Below are 19,743 nucleotides of genomic sequence, written 5' to 3' on the forward strand. Positions count from 1 at the left end.
TGGTGAAATCAAGCAACTACAAATAGGCGAAATTAAACCGCATATGTATCATATAAATGGCACTCAAGAGAGCAAACACAGAACATAGCTGGCAGATTGCCAGAATATAGCCGCAATAGCTGCGTAGATCTGCAGTCTCAAAAAAACAGTTAAAAAGATACTAAAAAAATTTGTCTTTTCATTGAAGTCTGATATGTTATATTTTGATTTAAAATCTGTATACGTTTTTGCTGCCTCTATTAGCTGCTCTCAAATAATCTTCGTTTAGAGTGAGACACAACCATTTGAATTTATTGCTTTGAATTGAAGTAAATAAAAGTCAATTTCAAAGTGAGGAAGTCAATTTTGACAGTGAGGTAAGTCATGTGTGAACAAAAATTCAATCACGCCAATGAACAAAAAACTCGCTCCACTAAGAGCGAAAAATGTCGTCACTTACGCACTTTAGTTGAAATGGCATGAACGAATGAACAAAAAGCAGATTTGAAGTGGTTGTGACGTCATATGGTCGTAACAAAAATCGTGACGACGAAATAAAAAAACCAAGAGATGGCCAATAATAGCCTCAGCTATCGCTGTGCGGCTATTTAACATAACCGACTAAACGTCGGAAGAATTGCTCTGGAACGACTAGTGGGAGCCTGCTTCAGTCGGTGGGGGGGGGGGGGGGGGGGCTAAATGGGACTACGAAGTTCAATAGTGGGCTTCAAATAACCACATTAGAGGTTAATATATACCACTATAAAGATTTAAAGAGAAGAATGGCACCAGTTTCGGCTCACTTTTCATTTGACTTTTAGTAATAAATAGCCTCCAAATGAGTTCAGCTGCTTGAAATTGTGCTAGATCACGCGAAACGCAAATAGTTAGGGTCGTGAAAGTCACTCGAAAAGTCAAAACGGTCAAGCAAAAATTTTGCATAAAAAAGACACACACGTTTATAATAATTGCTTCTCTCCGAGAGCAATTAAAAACCGAAGTCAAATTGGCACACGTGAAAAAAAATCCCTAGCAAAAACCAAAAACTTGTACAAACAAAAATTTCTCACTCCACTTAAAAGGTAGTTCAAAAATGTAACGCTTCAAAGCAGGTAGTGTTTTTGCTACCTTTACTACTTCAGCCCGACTAAAATCACCACTCTAATTTCTCACTGATGTGAAAAAGGTGTCAAATATGCCAACAGATCTGAAAAAAGAGCGCACCAATCCAAATACTTTAAAAAAACAAAATAGGGTCGCTATAATAGCGAGCTGAGATGCTATTAAAAAGCGCATTTATGCATCTTTTTTGTTTATACAGCTTATAGAGGGTGGTATCCAACGCGTCTGAACGGGGATGGTGGTGGTGCTGGTGGGGGTTGGGGGGGGGGGGGGGTGAGAGTGGGTAGAAACCTTATTCAAGTAATCTCTAGCACCGTTTCCTCAAGTACTCAGATGAGTTGAGGTGATGATTCAAGCGTCTTTGAGTTTGATAAGACATGTGCGCAAACTGGTCTCTAGTTGTTGTGCTATTGAGAGCTGTTTTTCTGCAAAAGATAATATACTCTGTCTGAGAGAGCGATCTCTCTGCTGTTTGTAGTGACTGATCTCTTCCTTGCATTCCTCTCCTACTCTGTTCAACTCACTCTCACTCCCAACCAAGTCTTCTTGCACCTTAAACAAATTACCCAGGGTGCGATTCATAAATTAATACCCTCTAAATACCACATATGAACAAAATAGTTCCAACAACTGTGCGGCAACGGAGATGGGGGGTTCGATCCCCGCCTCAGCGTGTTTTAGAACGGAAACGCGGATACGATACTAGATCAAATTTTATTCAACGGGCTGAGCTTTATTAAAAGATTAATAAGGCAAAAAACATCTCACTTCGACTATAATTGTTCCACAAAGGAGTGCCAAAATTTTTTCAGCTTCTCTCCAATATTTCGGTCTGGCGCTCTTGTACGTCGGTGTAAGTTCATGCATGTCCACTTAGTTTAAACCTAATCAACAGGGACTACCCATTTGACAGTGAGAAAGGTGTGTGCTGTGTGCAATTGATTGATTACCTGTTTGTGTTTAGGGGTGTTGTGAGGGTGTTTGGAGAGACTAGCACGCAAATTGCAACACTTACACACCAATTGATGCCACAACTCAAGTAGTCTCTAAACGACACTCAACCAAACAATAATTATATCACTAACATACTATTTACATAGCCGGAAGATTGCCGGAACAGCTCCGAAAGAAGACTTACGTGCCGTATAATAGAGATAGAAACAGATACAGATATAAGTTGAAAAAGTTATCGAACGTCGCTCAAAAAGTTATATAAAAATCATTCAGCTAGAAATTAAAAAGCTTGTTAAATTTCATTGCGCAGAAATTTTTTCATTAGGGACCTTTATTATACATATGAGCTCCTTTGACATTAAACTAATTCAAATTAACCTTAAGTTTTAAAGTGCAAAAGTCATTATATTTAGGGGTGGGGGAGTCACGTATGATCAAAATCAATTCACGCAAATGAGCTGGAAACATTGCCTAAAAAGAGTGAGAAATGACGCTACGCGCGCAAATTACGTTAGTGAGAGGAAGAAGTCATTCAGAAAAGTTAACAAGTTTTTCAGCTTTGCTGTGTGAAAAAATTTAAAACGAAGAAAAAGAGCGTCAGACGACGGAACAAAAAAACATAACAAGACAAGTAATGAAATAAAATCCAAGGAACAGAAATAAATAATGAGAAATTTAGAACTACTGCATCTGACCAGCGCATCAATTAACATTGGCAGTCAAAAACGCAAACAGTCCCAAAATTGGAGAAACTAAAACTAAACAAAAGTATAACCGTTGCTATAATACTTGAAGCTTTTACCATAATGGTTATAAATTATTTACTTAGAAAACTCATTAACCCACTCACAAGCCTTGAAAGGGGTTCATTGGCGTCACTAAAGATAGAAAAAAGCAAAAAACTTTCAAAGTTTCTAAATTTTGCAATTATTATGTTCAAAACCATTTCTTTTGCCTGCTTCTCGAATCCGTTCAGTAATCCATCAGCAAAACTCTTAAAAAAACTGATTGGCCCTTGAAGATCGATAAACCAGAAAATGGAAAAAACTTCAAAAAAATTGAATTCAAACTTCATTAAAATATTGCTATAAGTGGGATATTAATATCTTTAGAACCTTTCATTGTCTTTAGAAATTATCCAGTAGCCAAGTTCAAGCCAAGAAAAATTTTCACTGGCCCATAAAGATCGATTAAGTCGGAATATGATAATTTTCAGAGCATTTGAAAAAATTTCAAACTATCACAAAAAATACAAAAATGCGGAATAAAATGTAATAATAATACCATATTATTGACCCTACCGACCATGCAGTAGTCTACTGTCAAACCCAAAAGGAAGTTTGTTGGCCTCTGGGTCTAAATAAACTTGAAATTTTGAAAAAACAAATGAAATTTTGAAACATAACCGGCAGATTGCCGGAAAATAGCCGCCGTTGATTCCCGTAACTCTATTGGGATCGAAAGAAAAGAAAATATCAACAAAAATTGATTTTTGTATAAAAACAATTTAAGTGCGATTTATTTTGATGTCATTTCGTAATTGAAAATACTCCTGTTTCTCAGTGCGAGGCTACAGGGTCTAGTATCAATACCGATAAGCATTATAGATAGTAACTAAAACTTATGAGAACAAATTTCAAGTACCGGGCATCTAAAAATGGGCTTTATGGGTTTATTCCGTTTATATTTCTGACTTTGATTTTTTTAATACTGACTCTCTTCATTTTGAATTGCTTTGCTGAGCAGCTGCTGTTTAAAAAGACTTTGAGCAGAATGATTTAAAAACAAAACAAGAACTGCAAGTTGTATAAAAAAATTGCTAAAATTCCATTCCATTACTAATAGAAACATGCATGAAGTTTTACAGTAACATGTTATCAAACCCTAGAGGAGGTCTCCCCCCTCCCGAGGCTGGAAAATCTTTAAAAAATGACACTAAAGGTCAAACAATTTTTAAAAATGCAGGTTTTATCGCAAAACCGCTAGAATTCGTTATGTTGAAATGTTGAAAACCACTCCATTGCCGCTAGAAGAAAGTATGCAGTAATCTACTATCAAACCTTAGAGGAGGTTCCGTGGCACCTAGGGCTGAAAAACATCAGAAAACGACAAATTTTCAAAAAGCTTGTAAAAATTAGTATTAATTCGCGTGTTTGGTGTTATATAAATTATGTTTGGAGTAACAAAACATTTAGCTCACAAAATTGTCATTAAAAGTAACTACGTCTTGCAAAAGACATTTATCAACTTTTACAAACTTCAATTTCAGAAGGGTCAATAAAAAATTGAAATGACCAAAAAACGCGAAAGTTGCAACATTTTGGGCTCAAAAACTCCTAAAAATGCCCTTTAACCATGAGTTACGGCCTCCTCAGTAGCTTCATCACTCTAAGGACTTGAGGGACTACTAAACGCAGCCAATGGTCTCTAATGACACTTGATGCCCGCTGAGCTTTACCCAGACAGCAGCACCAATACAATCCAATTCTTGGATTGTAAAAACCAAGAGCACCGCAATATAGTTCCGCTCAGTTGACAGCTTCGCAGCTATAGTTAACATAAACCGACTAATGTGGGAAGCATTGCTTTCGGACGACAGGCTGGTGGAGAAACAGTTTCCTACACTGGGATTCGAACCATGGACCTCCCGATCCCTAACCAGAAGCACTGTCAGGGCCTTATTTTAACTTTGCTGCAATCGATTTTATTTTAACTACAAGCCTTACTTCGGAGTGTGAGCAATACCGATCACTAAAAAATGAAGAACAAAAGCGTGAAAAAGTCACTTGAGAAGTCAAAGAATGTTCTAGAAGAAAAGCGCAAAAATGGTCAAGCACAAAAAATTTGCATAAAAAAGGCCAACACGTTTACAATAATTGCCATGAACTTCGTTCAAGAGCACTTAATAACTAAAATACATATCATTTACATTTCACATATTTGCGATTCTTACTCATGTAATACCGTTCAAGTTTGACTTCCGGTGTTACCTCAGAACAAAAGGGGGAACATAAAAATTAGGGCTGATAGAGCTGCACTCACACCCTCTCTGCAATTAACTTAAAGAATAAAATATTTGACAAATTTTTTGAATCGAAAAGAAACCTTCAATAATAAACATAGCTGGCAGATTGCCAGAAAATAGCCGCAATAGATTCGTAGATCGGCAGTCTAAAAAAACAGTAAAAAAGACAGACCAAAAAAATTCGTCTTTTCATTGAAGGCTGATCTGTTATATTTTGATTAAAAATCTGTATAAGTTATTGCTGCCTCTATTAGCTGATCTCAAATAAGCTTCATTTAGAGTGATACACACCCATTTGACCTTATCTCTTTGAATTAAAGTAAATAAAAGTCAATTTCAAAGTGAGGAAGTCATTTTTGAGAGTGAGGTAAGTCAAGTGTGACCAAAAATTTAATCACGCGCATGAACAAAAAAACTCGCTCCACTAAAAGCGAAAAATGACGTCACACATGCAATTCAGTTGAAATTGCATGAACGAATGAACAAAAAATGGCTGTGACGTCATATGGTCGTAACAAAAATCATGACGACGAAATAAAAAAAAAACCAAGAGAAGGCCAATAATAGCCTCAGCTATCGCTGTGCGGCTATTAAAAAGAAAAAACTAAAATAACAAAGCTCATAGGAAAATAGCAAGCAGAAAAAATGCTTCAGCAATAAATCATTCTTCAGAAAACTTTTAAACATATTTTCGGATAACGTTGAAAAGGCCAAAAATGAGGGACAACTTCCAAGCATGCAAGAATTGACCCAGCTACAAATTCTCCCAGATCTCGCAATGCTAATCCAGATGTTCGAAATTTTCTCAGAGAACTTAAATGGCACATTTGGAAAACATTAGGCACATGAAAATTACCAAATTAAGTACTCAGCTACAAAAAAGACAAAAGTAGAAGTGAAAGGTTCGACGTTTAAGTTGGTTGACTGCAACATGAGAGATCTTTTAACAACAAAAGGGGTTGAAAAGAACTGTCAGTGAAGATCGCAAACATCGATACTTTCTAATTGAAGTGAAACTTGATACACCTGATAACAAAAAATGTTGACACGTGTAAAGAAAGAACTTGAAGAGAGCTTATCTAATATTGGCACATTCAGCATGTTTTAGTATGTTAAGTTATGTATCAAGTTTAGGTTATCTTGTCTAAGTATACAAATCACATCAAGTGTAAAAAAAATCACACTCGGGTCTTCAATCTAAAAACTATTCGTTATTACCTTTTCTTCATTGAGGAGTATGGCATTGAAGGAGAGAGTAACCCCAAGAGACATTTCTTCACTATCCCTCTGAGAAATTGAGTGGAACTGCAAATCGTGGGCCACCTGCCAACAGACAAAATGTTCAAACGTTAATTTCACAAAAAAAATTATTCAGATGTCAAGATATTTACATCCTTTATTTAACATAGCCGGCAGATTTCCCGAAAATAGCCGCCATAGACTGCGGAAAATAGCCGCTCGTGGCCTTCCATGAATTGAAACAACTAAAGAAACAGGATAGACAGATTGGCCCACAGTCCTTAAACGGACCACTAGACTTTTTGGTTAGATTCTGACTGTCATTTTTATGAGACACATACGCTCTATAAAGAAAAAGCCCTAATGGAGCTTTTTCAAAATTAACATTCGAAATCAAAACTCAAGACTAATACTCAAGAATTCGGGCTTATATGTTTGGCACTACTTAGATGCACACTATTGACCTTTAACTAGTAATTGTTCATAAAATTCAAAGTTTCATAAGTAAGTACAGAAGTCATTTTTGATTGAGGTAAGTCACGCAATTGACCTAAAAGCAGAAATGACGTCATGCACACAAATTTTAACTGCAAAGCAGTAGCAGTCACTGAAGTCATTGAAAAAGTCAATTCCAAGAAGTCAGGTCGTAAGTATCATCGATGGAGACGACGAATTAAAAAAACCATAGCACGACAAGTCCTGACGTATAATTCAAAGAATTTTTATTGACTGAAAAACTAGACTTAGAACGGACTATCTGTGAAAGGGAAAACATTTCCAGAAAAATCAGACCAAAAAAATTTTAAAAAACTGAAAAACAATGTCAAAATGCCGCATGTGAACAAAAAACCACTAGCGAGAAAGCGAATTTTTGTTCAAACACTACTTTCTCATTCTTTTAAAATTAGAATGCAAAAATTTTACATCGCAAAACTACTCGCTTTTTCGCTCCATTTCCTGTTCTTGCGTGACCAAAATCACTACTCCAATTTGACTCCAAAAATCGTGAAAATTTGTGAACAGATCTTAAAAAAAGACAGCGCCCCAATACAATTCAAATTCTTTGAATTGTAAAAAAAACACGATGTCCCCAATAATTGCCGGAATCTCTTCGCGGCTATTAATAAAGACAAGTTTTATTTATATTAGTTCTCCAAAACTATCCATGAATACCCCCCCCCCCCTTTCATGAATACCACTCTCACTCACACTCTCTCGCACACAACTTACGCTTAACGTACGGTGGGGATGGGCTCAATAAAGCAACGAGTTGAAACAAAACTAGCGAGAAAACGCAAGATGTTAAATTGAGGGTGTACCTCAGCAAATAGGGTGAGATACTTGTTGAATAGACTTGAATCAGCACTGCTCTGCATCAGAATGGAGTTAGCAGCCCACACTTCTGCAAAATCTGTGGTCTTGAACACCAACTTCTTCATAACCTCAAACAAGAACGTATTCGTCCAATTCAGTTCAATTTCAATTCTGTTAGAGGTCTTAATAATATAGACCAGATGAGAAAGTTGATTGCTTTCATTAGGATTAAACGATGATGTCTTTGATACTTACTGAACTGGCATTATTAATTGCAGGCTCGTATGCTGACACGAAAGTGCACTCTTTGATAAAAAACTGATCGGTCACATTCTGAAACAAATATTCAATGATCTTACAGAACCACCCACCAATTTTATCACGTGAATTTATCCACCTACCCCTCCCCCGTTAAATAGGGCACATACATAGAAACCCCAATTTATCCCAATTATATCATAAAGGGGGTCTATATTTCCATGGCATCTACAATTGGGAAGTGCCATTTACCTTTCAAAATGCAAGTCAGATTAAAGGTTACAACATAAACGACTAACGTCGGGCAAATTGCTCTCCAACGACGGTTGGCTTCGGTAGTGGGGGATCAAGCGAGAGGGGGTACAAATCGATAAGGGGAGGAGGGGGTTAGGCGTTCAGTTGGGGGTGGGCGGAGGTGACCGAGGGGGACAAATTTTTAAGACTAAGAACATCATTCACACCTTCAAGTTGTCGCCTCAGAACAGTTTCATTGCATCGCATACTTAAACTAGTAAGGCTATCAGAGAGCTGCTTCCTGTTTCTAGAGGAAAAGCGCAAAAACGGTCGAGCGAAAAATTTACACAAAAAAGACACGTTTACAATAGTTGCTTCTCATTCGAGAGCAATTAATAAGGAAGGAAGGGGTGGTACGTACGCTGGTGCTTGGAAGCTTGTAGGTGCATCGGGTGGGTAGAGAGGTTGGCATGTGAGCAGGGAGAGAGATGGGATCGGGGGAAGTGAGGAAAGAGTGCAGGAACTCGGAGGAACCGAACCTCGGGTGGAGACAGAGAGTGGCCAGGTACCTTCACACAAACAGCTCAGTTACGCAAACATAACCTGCTTAATATTTCCTTCCAAATTATGCAAATCTTTTGTCACATTGGTTTCCACGTACTAACATGATCAATTATTCACTCTCATATTATTGGTGGCGTGGGAATCACAATTTGAAAACTGGGGTCTTTCCCATTATAGCCCCCCCCCCCGCATGAAAATTATAGCACCCCCATTATGGTATAATTACCATGATTGAGCTATCTGACCGCTAAGCTTGGGGGGGGGGGGCTATAATAGGAAATGGGAAAGACCCGTAAACTGTCTTTTAAAAAATTTGTTTGAAACGCTTTTATTGCAACTTTTTAGTCTACTACTCTAATTAAATCAATATAATCATATCAGCTGCAATCGATGAAAAAGATATTAAGTTGTGCTATCACTACTATTAATTATCAGTCATTGCTTAATTCCTTATTGGACTTTAGTCTACGTTATTTAACGTGATTGACTGACTGAGTTAGGACTTGACAGTCGAGAGAGGTGTCGTCTATGATCTTAGAAGAGACTCCATGCACCGCACTCTGTCTGCTTTTACTCTTTCCACTCACTGGCAATGGAGGGAACTGAAACACCAAATATATCAACACTTTTCAACTTAACCACCTACCAATATTACTACCTTTTAATTTTCTTATGTACACCATTTTATGTAGGGCCAAGAATTAATTTTGCGAGCAACATTGTTCAATCAAACTGTCCGATAACTCAACTATCCATTAACAGCATGGAAATGAAATTGGAAACAAAAATCACAATTGTAAATGAAGCATATTAGACTAGTTGTTGTTGTTAGAGCGTTTAGCCGACAAAGCGTTTAGCCGACAAAGCGTTTAGCCGACAATCAAAAAATGAGAAATTTAACCAACAAATTGCGTAAAATGAGCAATAAAGCTTATTGTAAGCTGTGATTGGCCAATTTAAAACACTACTAGCAGGTCCGTAAAGGCTATCTGAATGCATCTTATCTTGAAACTTTAAGTATTGATATTCTCATTGAAAACTTATTCGTGATAACTGGTGTACATGCAATCGTTTCAATGATTTTCTTTGCAATACTACTTTGGAGACACCAACGAAAAATGAAGAGAGCCAAATATGTCAAAGAAAGGTTTTACGCGAGTTAAGAGTAATAGACGTTCTCACAGAGCATTAAAAAATCATAACAGATAGAACGAGGTATGAAGAGGGAGAGAAAGGGATCGATAGCAGCAGATATATGAGTCGGAGAGCAAAAAGATCTAAAAATACGAAAAGAACACAAAAACAGAAAACAAAAGAAGGTCGAAAGCAGTGAGGGAAAACAAAAAAAAACAAGAGTCTGGGAGAAAGCCAGCGGGAGACAAAAGCGAAAAGGGAATTAACGAGAAGAGAAGGATAAATCGAAATTGATGAGAAAAAAAAAGAACGGAAAGAATACAATGCAACAAAAACCATAAGAACATCAGAAACCAACCGAACGAAAATCAATGGGGAACAAAAAAAGAATCAAAAACATTCAAATAAAAAGAAAAGAAAAAGTTAAAGGATCAAGAAAAGAAAGAGAGAAAGGAAAAGGAAATTGAGCGAGAGAAAGAATACAAGAAAAACCAACAGCGATAGAATGAAGGAAAATGGGACAGCCAGAAGAAGCCAAAATCATGAGACAGGGAGAGAGAAAGTACAAGAACAGCGAGATAGTGAGCGAGCGCAAAAAATTGAAAGAAAAAAACACAGATAGAGAAAGCTCTTAGAGCAGAAAAAATAGATCACCAAATAGAAAAAAGAAAGACAGAGAAAGAAACTGAAGAGCGGGAGAGACACAACAGTTCAAAAGAGAAAAGAAAACAGATCCTGGGCGAAACAATGAATACCGGTTTTCATAAAAAGGATGAATTTGCTGATAACAAGATAGATGTGTCCGAGACGAGGAAAGTGCCGATAAAAGGAATAGTTGGCAAGCCTTTGCGAATTTTTTTAATAAGTCAACAATGAAAGAACTGAATTAAAGGGCTGGCTAATGAGACCAACAAAAATTTTCACGAAAAAAATTAAAGAAAATTATATGCCTGTCAAGTTTTGTATGCAAAAATTTATTAGTAACAGCCCTTAATATGAAAAAGTCCTCTACTGGTGGCTATGAGCTTTGTATTTATTTCAAGACCTCAGTCTTGTCATATATAAATTTTGGCACCTAACTTTGGTTTTTGCAACGGCACCTTTTGGGGGTTTCACACTTCACAAATTTTGATTCGTTGAATTCTTCTGTAATAAAAAAACTTTCGTAAAGTGAAGCTTTGACAAAACATATTTCTGTCATCCACCTTTTAATCCTTGACGTTTTCGGTGATTGACTTTTCCTACACAAATTTTCAAGACAATCTTTTACATCAACCACAAATTTTTGACAAGGAAAAACAAAAAACATTTTTTTTCAGTCATAAAACCTCTTTGTCTTGACACAATTTCGGTCTTTTACCTTTTCAGTATCACAAGGTTTTCAGGCACAGACCCTTTTCTGAACAACTAACCGGCCAATGATTTTTTCGACACTATTATTTTCGTTTATTAAAACGCCAATTATTGTCATTTTCTTTATCAAAGAAATTTCGGCTACAGGCTTTTCCGCAAAGTATTTTTTGGTAGATGACACGACCTCTTTGCAACATTCTAGGTCAATGACATTTTGGCAACATTTTTCGGTCAATGACCTTTTAGAAACATTAATCGGTCAATGACCTTAAACAACCGATTAACCGTGCTCTTCGGTAGTACTGTTAAAACATGCTACTGAGTGATGCCTTTAAAACATGCCGCCTCATGTGTTCACGCGATTAATATTAATCGGTCGATGACCTTAATCAGTCGGGCGAAACATTAATCGGTCAATGACCTTAAGCAACCGATTAACCGTGCTCTTCGGTAGTACTGTTAAAACATGCTGCTGAGTGATGCCTTTAAAACATGCCGCCTCATGTGTTCACGCGATTAATATATAGATAGATTTCGTAAGCGGAGAAATATACCGCAGTTTTTTCATCAACTAGTGTAACGGAGGTCTATCTGTGGTCGGACCGTATTTTACCGCATCTGGCCATGCCTCGCGGGCCATGGCCATGCCTCAGCGGCCCGTGGGACTTGATATGAATCTATCACAACTACTGATTTATGGACCAATTATGGACTTTAATTACCAATTACGATAAAACTGTCGGTTAAGTTTCACATTTTTTCTTTGTCGAGTCAAGCCACCAAAGGCAGCAAAATTAGGTCAAATTAGCCTTTTTTCCACATTTTAACTCCTCGAGAACGACCAAATTCGAAGAGCCTTCAAGTAAATTAATCTAGGTTTGACGGGCTTTCCAATGATAGCTTTGCAGGGAAACACCCACTAACACATTAGGAAAACACCCACTAGTAAATGAAAAACACGTTGCCCGATTGAATTGAAGGTGGTGTGTATTGACGTTGATAGCGTGTATGTGATGTAGTAGGGAGTGTTATTATTATTATTATATCTTACTATTCGGTGTTCCTTGTGATGATATGCTCGTATCTGATAGTCAAGCCACATGAACTCTTTGAATGACCTCCAGACCTCAACTTCACATTTATCATCACCACTTAGCTGCAAACAAAAATGTCATGTCCACTTCACCCCAATGTCCTGGTCATGAAAGGGGAATGGATTTAATTGGTAATATAAAGCTATAGTTGTAAAAAATAGTACAAACAACATGGGTGCTTTACTCAACAATCAACAACAACATTTCATCTCACGAACAGTGCAGTCCACACAGTGGACCAATAAAGACTTAACACACTCAAATAGATTCACTTTGAAGTGTTCGCTGTTGACTTTGAAGTGTTCGCGGTGATGGTTTTGAACTTGAACATTGGTTATTATTTAAATTATAAAAATGGCACACAACCTTATATTATGTGAACTACAAAGATACATGATTCTTTAACTCAATCTAAAGACGAACACGCACTTAACTTTAGAATGACAAGTTCAACTGAAAGTTTGCATTTTAATGAACCTATACTTAAAACAGTAAAATTAGTTTAATCAGATCTGTTTATAATCCAGTGTTTAATATAACTGAAAAAAAATAACATACTTATATATGCTGTATATGAAATTAATACAATAAGTAACACTAATTCAATAACATAACCGACTAACGTCGGGCGAATTGCTCTCAAACGACCGGTTGGCTTGGTCAGTAGCTAGCCACGGGGGGGGGGGGGGGGGGGGGGGTGCACCGGGGGCAGCACTGGGTTGGGGGGGGGGGCAAAAGCGTGGTGGGGGGGGGGGGGTGGAGCCAATAGTGGGGGTAGGGGGTCAACAAGGGGGGGGGGGAGGTGTCTCAACCTCTAAGAACCGCCCTTCACACCATAAGTATAAGTATAAGTCTCCAAAACAGTTTGAGCTGAATCAGACCTGAAAGGCTCTAAGAGCACTTAATGCCCGCTGGGCGCTACCTGTTTATCTCGTTTTTGAGGGACGAAAAGTTAAAAGCGTCAGACAAAAAATTGGTCAAGCGAAAAATCGCATAAAAAAGACCGACAGGACTAATATAATTGCTACAAACTTCGTTTGAGAGCAATTAATAACACCTGGATTTTATGAGGTATCTGAAATTGCGGAAATATTAAAACAAGAAAAATGTGATGATGTTATGATAGAAGCTGATAAAAAATGATAAAAAATGTTATGATAGAAGCTGATATATATATATATATATATATATATATATATATATATATATATATATACAATGTATGTATATGTAAATATATGTATAAATATTTATATGTATATACAACTTGTTGATATAAAACTTTTGTTGGTATATCAATTATCATATATCCAGGTGGTTCATCCAGGTTAAATATATACAATATATCACTATCTTTCCTATTATCGTTTATACCAGATTTAATTTTACAATGAATATTAATAGTATTAAACCCAATTATTTCAACATGTGTATATGTATATATATATATATATATATATATATATGTGTGTGTATATATATATGTATGTATTTAATATATATATATATATATATATATATATATATATACATATACATATATATACACACATATATATATATATATATACATATATATATATATATATATATATATATATATATATATATACATATAAACATATTTACATATACATATATATATATATATATATATATATATATGTATAGATATATAGATATTATATACCTTCCAAAATTATGGTATTCGTTTAAAATATATGTTAAAAAATCGTTCATTTTATCATAACTTGAGAAAACTATAAATTTGTTGAAAATGGGTAGAAAAATGAAATTTGGGAAATTATGTGTCCCCCCTCCCCTGTATGCCAATATATATACTACTTAACAGACAGACTTAATCACGGTGGTAGTTCCATCTTTTGAGAAAATAGACCAGAACAAAATTATTTAAAACTCGCAACAGGAAGAAAAGTTGAGGAAGAAAACAAACATCCGAAAACGAACAACTAATGACAGAAGTAGATGAGTAAAACTAACAGCCTCCCTTCTACAACCACAGCTCCCATCGAAGCATCAACTATTTTGCGCCACCTAAACGTCCTTGACCCGCGAATGCAGAGGATGGAACTCCTCAGGAGAGCAAAGCTGATTTTCCCTAGATTTGATATAATATCAGCGTAGCTGTCCTCTTTTCGCGGAGAGCTTTGATGCTAGTTGTTTAAGCGGTTTTAAAGCTCATGGGCCAGCTCCACCATTGCATGCGAAGACAAGCGGACGAAATGTTGCTTTCTCAACCACATTTAATCTTTTTTCAAACTTTTTCTTTTTAAGAGATTCATGAAACTTTTAGGCTTCGCTACTGCCTTCAGGGCAACTTTTTCAGCAGGTTGCAAATTTTCACATCAAAATAGGTTTTGTTGAACTTTGATTCACAAAGTCCGTTGGCCTTGATATCTAATCTTGCATCATCATCAGCTGTCGTTGATTTGAGAGCAAAGGTTTCCCCTTGCAACGGCTAAAGATGAGGTTCGATCTCGACATCATGATAGATATCACTTCACAAGTTTGCCAAGTAATCACGGAGTTCATTGTTTCAAGTGCGTGTATCCTCCTTTCGGATAATGGAGGGCATGTGCCACAGTTTTTATTGCATGCGCATAGTAATCGCATCTTTGCTGGGTCCCAGCCATAGCGAAGGGCAATGCCATCACGAAACTCGCTTTTCGTTAGGTCAAAGTGATATCGCTTCAATGGCAAAGCGTTCAACTAGCTTGATACTCCCTTTTCACTAACTAATTCAAGTGAGCAAATCTCGTTCTGATTAAATTCGCTCTTAATTTTTGTCTCTTTTGATTTTATAGCAAGTTTTTTTTATTTCTTGTAAGATTTGTCTTTGCTTTTTTCGGCTTCGGGTAGAGATAGTGATAAGGGACTTGACAGTTGAACTGATCGTTAATATTCCTTGGAGTGGTCTTCGGATTTCAGGATGTTCAAGCCACCCTCCCTTATCGGCAACCAGATATTCTTGTATTTTCGATTGTAGGCGGTATTCTTTAGTAGATTAGGCAATAGCTCATCGTTGATTAATTTTTGACATTCTTTTAAAAGGTCATCAATACTGCGTGTTGTAGGTCAATTTATGCTGAACCGATCAAGTGAACGACTTTAAACATTTTGAGGTGAAATATTGGCATGAGCGGCTAGCTTTTTTAACAGATTTCTGCTGTTTTCGTGATCTTTCGTCAAATTTCTTTTCTGCATTATCAGAACCTATTACACTACCATGTACTCTACAACCGTCAACTGTTTCCACTTCGTCGTAAACAAAAATCTGCTGTGCTTTTTCAAAAACATGTTCTCTGATACTGATGAGGCATTTGGTAAGATGATAACCGAAAGTAAGACCATGTTTTTTTTCAATGAGTCAAAAAGCTTTCAAGTTATCAAGAGAGCCCACAGCGTTGCAGTTGTCCGCATACCACTATTGAACTATGAAGCAACCGTCAAAAAGTTCAATTAGGGGGATAAAGGCAATTCCATATCGACATCGCAAGGGGTCGCCCTGGGTTGCACCTTCCTGAGAGAATTTTGTTTGTTTGTTAATGAATAATTTTGACGATTCACGATAGAATTAAAGAGAAGGGCACAATTTCTCGATGTATTGTAAGGCAAGATCACAGTTGACACTAAAGCGTTTTTTGCGTCAATAAGCAAGATCGCCCCCGAATCTGTCTTTAAAAGCAGCTCTCAATGAATGGATTGCATGTCCAATTCCTCCACCAACTAATATCTTAAGGTCAGTTTTAATACATTGACGATAGTTCTTCCAATAATTCGCCTGAGTACTTCCCTAATTCCTATCGGTCGTACACCGAGGCATTTATCAATAGCTATCAACCGACATGAATTATATGGAAGGACGAAAGACACGTAGCTAAACGTTTTGCTAGTTTAGCAATCGTTTAGCATAGATCAGTTGAGGACGACTTAAAGGAAGTCAGAAGCCTTCGCCATTCGTTGGCATTAAGACCGGAAGGGCCATGACTTCACAAGCTACTTCATGGCAGAGTTTCTAACCACAGGTTTGCTTTAGTTCTGCTCATACGTTCATGGATAGCTTTTGCGTCAAGAAACAGGGAATCTATGTCCCACTTTATCCATTGATATAACGGCCTTGCAATCGTTTTGTTATTCGAGACGTCATCCTCCGTTCTTATCCTTGCACGAATGAGATGAGGCATCACCATTGCGCAGTACATTGCCGTTTCCGCGTCATTTCGCGTAAAAATGGAAGACAGAATTTCCTTCAAAGTATCGGTGAAATTAATGCCTGTCTTGCTTCTTGGCAGCGTAAAAAAGATTGCTTTCCCATGAATAACTTGTTTGTAGATGTTCTTCAAAAGCATTTTTTGGGCTTTCCTGGAGGTTGAGCCAGTAACCGAACGGTTCAGGACAGGCTTCCCTGGAAGCTTCCGATGTCTGGCTATCGGCCGCTGCATGGCTTAGAGTTGTTGTCTCTAAGAAGATTAGAGTTGCTTTCCTTTTGCAGCTTACGCAGCGGAAGTTCTCATGGTGTTCTTGCCTAGCCCTGGGTCCACTACACTTTACGTGCTGGTAAGTGGCACAAGAGTAACACCAAACCCCTCCACCCCTGAGATTTTTTGAAAATTTTGAGCAGTGTGACTGCTCGGACATGTGGACGTGATATAAATAAGGGAGGCTGTTAGTAGTCTGAAAACATATGATTAACAAACAACTAAAAATATCAAACATTATTTATAACGCGATTATTTGTGGAGCCAAAATTTTTGGGGACAAAGATGGAGCCTGGATGAAAGTTGTCAATAATTGTTTATTAAATTTCTTCAGTTATTTGAAAAGTCATTTGCGCTTGTGTCGTATCATTAAAAGCAGCAATTAGAGTTATAGTGTGTAGTTTCTTTGGACTATACTGTTGAAGAGTTCTGATCAAATCCTCAAGGGCTTCGAAGGAGTGTATCGTCCCCTTTGTCTGCTTAGGGTCCAGGTACTTCGTCCGCGATCACATGGATTTCTTGAATATATATTTACAAAACAATTGAAAAAATTCATATGAAAAGAAACAACCTGTTGATGCCTGACGGGTGTGTCCGTTCAGGGGTCTCCTCAATGAATGGCCAAAACAAGCTGTGAAGAACAAACTTATCAAATAGCAAATGCTATTTAAGTTTATCACAACAATTAGGCTAAATCAAAATTGAGAATCAAAAATGTGTCTGTATAAATAACAAAAAAAAACGAGAATCATCAGTGTTTGTGTAAACAGCGAAAGAACACTTCAAATCAGAGCGAAAGAACACTTCAAATCAGGAGCTGTAGCCTATATAAATTTTGCTTCATGGGTGCAAAAATAGTTGCCAACGATGCGATACAAACCACGGACCTCCCGCTACCTGACCACTCGGCAATCAGGCCCTTCTTTTTGTTATGGGGCGATGTTCGGAGCAACAAGCTTTACATCGGAGGGAGAGCAATAGATCACTCAAAAATGAAGGACGAAAGCGCGAAAAAGTCACTTAAGTGAAAAAAGTTCTAGAAGAAAAGCGCAAAATGGTTAAGCAAAAAATTTGCATAAAAAAGAGCAACACGTTTACAATAATTGCTATGAACTTCGGCGCTGAGAATTTTATTACATTCACCGACTTCCCATTTTTGTAACTACAAAATTGATAGGAACTTGTTCTCAAGACTTACACTGACAATAATTGAGACAGATTGGCGCAATCTATAGATATAAATGTCTATATTTTTTTTCGTCTTGAAAACTTTTCAATACCCTCACTCCATTCCTGAAGGCGCCGAGATGTAGTATTAAAGGGAAAACCGTATGTTATCTGACTTAAAACGGTCGGAGCAAAAAAAATTGAGCTAGGACAAAGTTGTAACATTGTTTAATGTGGGAACAATAATGGCCTAGCAAATTAGTGGCTATTATAGAAAATCCTGAAATTTTGATTAACCAACCTTTTCCGAAGCAATTTTAAAAACCGCCCCGGTTTTTTCAGCGGTTTGAAGTTCGAGAACCTTTGCCTGGAATTGAGTGCCATCCGCGCAGACAAGTAACTTCAATTCGTCCATAGCTGGTGATGATAACGGTTCAAAATTTCTACATACATACGGTTCACTGTCCTGGCCTTCAAGATAGCCGTTACCTGATATGTTCATTATTAGATCGCCAACCAATCGCAGTAGGGCAACTTCTCTTCCTTCAATAAAAGCTCTATTTTTTCAGCACAAGCGAATTAAAAGACATGACTAAAACTGAAATTAAAAACTTAAAAACGTCTTCGAAAAGCCTGGATGAGATTTGCCAACAATTGTTTATTAAATTTCTTCAGTTATTTGAAAAGTCATTTGCGCTTGTGTCGTGGTCATTAAAAGAAGCAATGACACTTACAGTGTGTAGTTTCTTTGGACTATACTGTTGAAGAGTTCTGATCAAATCCTCAAGGGTAGCACCTCTGAAGGAGTGTATCGTCGCCTTTGTCTGCTTAGAGTCCAGGTACTTCGTCCGCGATGTTCCGATTACCAATCTCCTTGGGAAGCCTGGAACTTTTTTCGGCTTGAAGCGCGGAGTCAACATTCACCTAAGAAAGACTATGGCAGTACATGGAGATCTTTTTTTAAAGAAATGATCACATGGATTTCTTGAATATATATTTACAAAACAATTGAAAAACTTCATATGAAAAGAAACAACCTGTTGATGCCTGACGGGTGTGTCCTGTCACGGGTCTCCTCAACGAATGGCCAAAACAAGCTCCGAAGAACAAACTTATCAAATAGCAAATGCTATTTAATAAGTTTATAGTAGTAGTAGTAGTAGTAGTAGTAGTAAAGGCTTTAGGATTTAAACATAAATAAATCCAAGGGTTTGTTAGACCCACATGAGTTCAGTCCAAAAGTAGTTTTAGTTTAGTCTAGTTTTTTCCAGTTATTGCAGTGGTCACATTTGCAAACAATTCGCCAAGTGCATTTGTCCCTCTTGTCATATTTTCTCAGAAAGTAGTCCCAGTAGATTTTGGAGATGGTGTCTTTATTGAGATATTTTCCGTAGCTGGTGTACACTCTGATAATAATATTGTATAATAATTTTGTACGATGGAAGAAGTTTTCATCGGTTTTGTAGAGTCGATTCGTTCCGATCGTCAGTTCTCCTCTTGTATGCTGTCGAGTTTTATCTTCGGTGACTCTAGGTAGATCAACAACAACGTCGTATTCGTTTCTATCCAATGATATCAGAAGCAGGAGATTGTGCATTTCGACATATAAGCTGAGAGGCAGCAGCTTTAGCTGTAGAAGTCGATCTTTGTATTCAAAACTTGCATTCAGTATCCACTTGGTAGCAATTTCCTGCACCCTTTCAAACTTCGCAAGATTCGACTTGTTCGGCTGCCATGCTTGAGAGCAGTAGGTCAGGACTGGCACAACGTAACCAACGTAAGAATTTAGCTTACTGTTTCGCGTGCT

At 37.3% G+C, this 19,743-nt stretch overlaps 2 protein-coding genes across 3 annotated transcripts in view; both read right to left on the reverse strand.

Annotated features, from left to right (window-relative positions):
* Positions 1–19,076, reverse strand: part of LOC142350752 (uncharacterized) — a 275,857-nt gene extending 256,781 nt beyond the window's left edge. Inside the window, exon 1 of the mRNA XM_075402707.1 lies at positions 19,066–19,076. The gene's annotated coding sequence lies outside the window, so the exon portion shown is untranslated. The remainder of the gene's footprint in view (positions 1–19,065) is intronic.
* Positions 1,327–18,492, reverse strand: LOC142350234 (uncharacterized). 2 transcript variants are annotated; one of them, XR_012760865.1, is made up of 10 exons: positions 18,238–18,492; positions 12,228–12,332; positions 9,182–9,291; positions 8,547–8,694; positions 7,889–7,966; positions 7,639–7,761; positions 6,299–6,403; positions 2,052–2,147; positions 1,870–1,985; positions 1,583–1,653 (listed from the first exon to the last, which is right to left on the reverse strand). XR_012760865.1 is itself a non-coding variant. In XM_075401997.1 (9 exons), the coding sequence occupies exons 1-9, from the start codon at positions 18,436–18,438 to the stop codon at positions 1,453–1,455; spliced, it is 1,167 nt and encodes a 388-aa protein (XP_075258112.1). In that variant the 5' UTR covers positions 18,439–18,492; the 3' UTR covers positions 1,327–1,452. The 2 variants fall into 2 exon arrangements, 1 of the variants encoding a protein (XP_075258112.1); XM_075401997.1 differs by lacking the exon at positions 1,870–1,985 and having other exon boundaries at positions 1,327–1,653.
* Positions 19,077–19,743: the final 667 nt, after the last annotated feature.

The sequence above is a fragment of the Convolutriloba macropyga genome, chromosome 12 (assembly GCF_964194025.1).
Source record: "Convolutriloba macropyga chromosome 12, txConMacr16.3, whole genome shotgun sequence".
NCBI lineage: Eukaryota > Metazoa > Xenacoelomorpha > Acoela > Convolutidae > Convolutriloba > Convolutriloba macropyga.

Coding starts and splice junctions, on each gene's coding strand:
- LOC142350234 (XM_075401997.1), bottom strand. CDS start 18,438: ATGAACATATCAGGTAACGGCTATCTTGAAGGCCAGGACAGTGAACCG. Junction 6,404..7,638: donor ATCTCACCCTATTTGCTGAG/GTACACCCTCAA, acceptor GTCTGTTGGCAG/GTGGCCCACGATTTGCAGTT. Junction 2,148..6,298: donor TACTCCTCAATGAAGAAAAG/GTAATAACGAAT, acceptor AGTGTCGTTTAG/AGACTACTTGAGTTGTGGCA.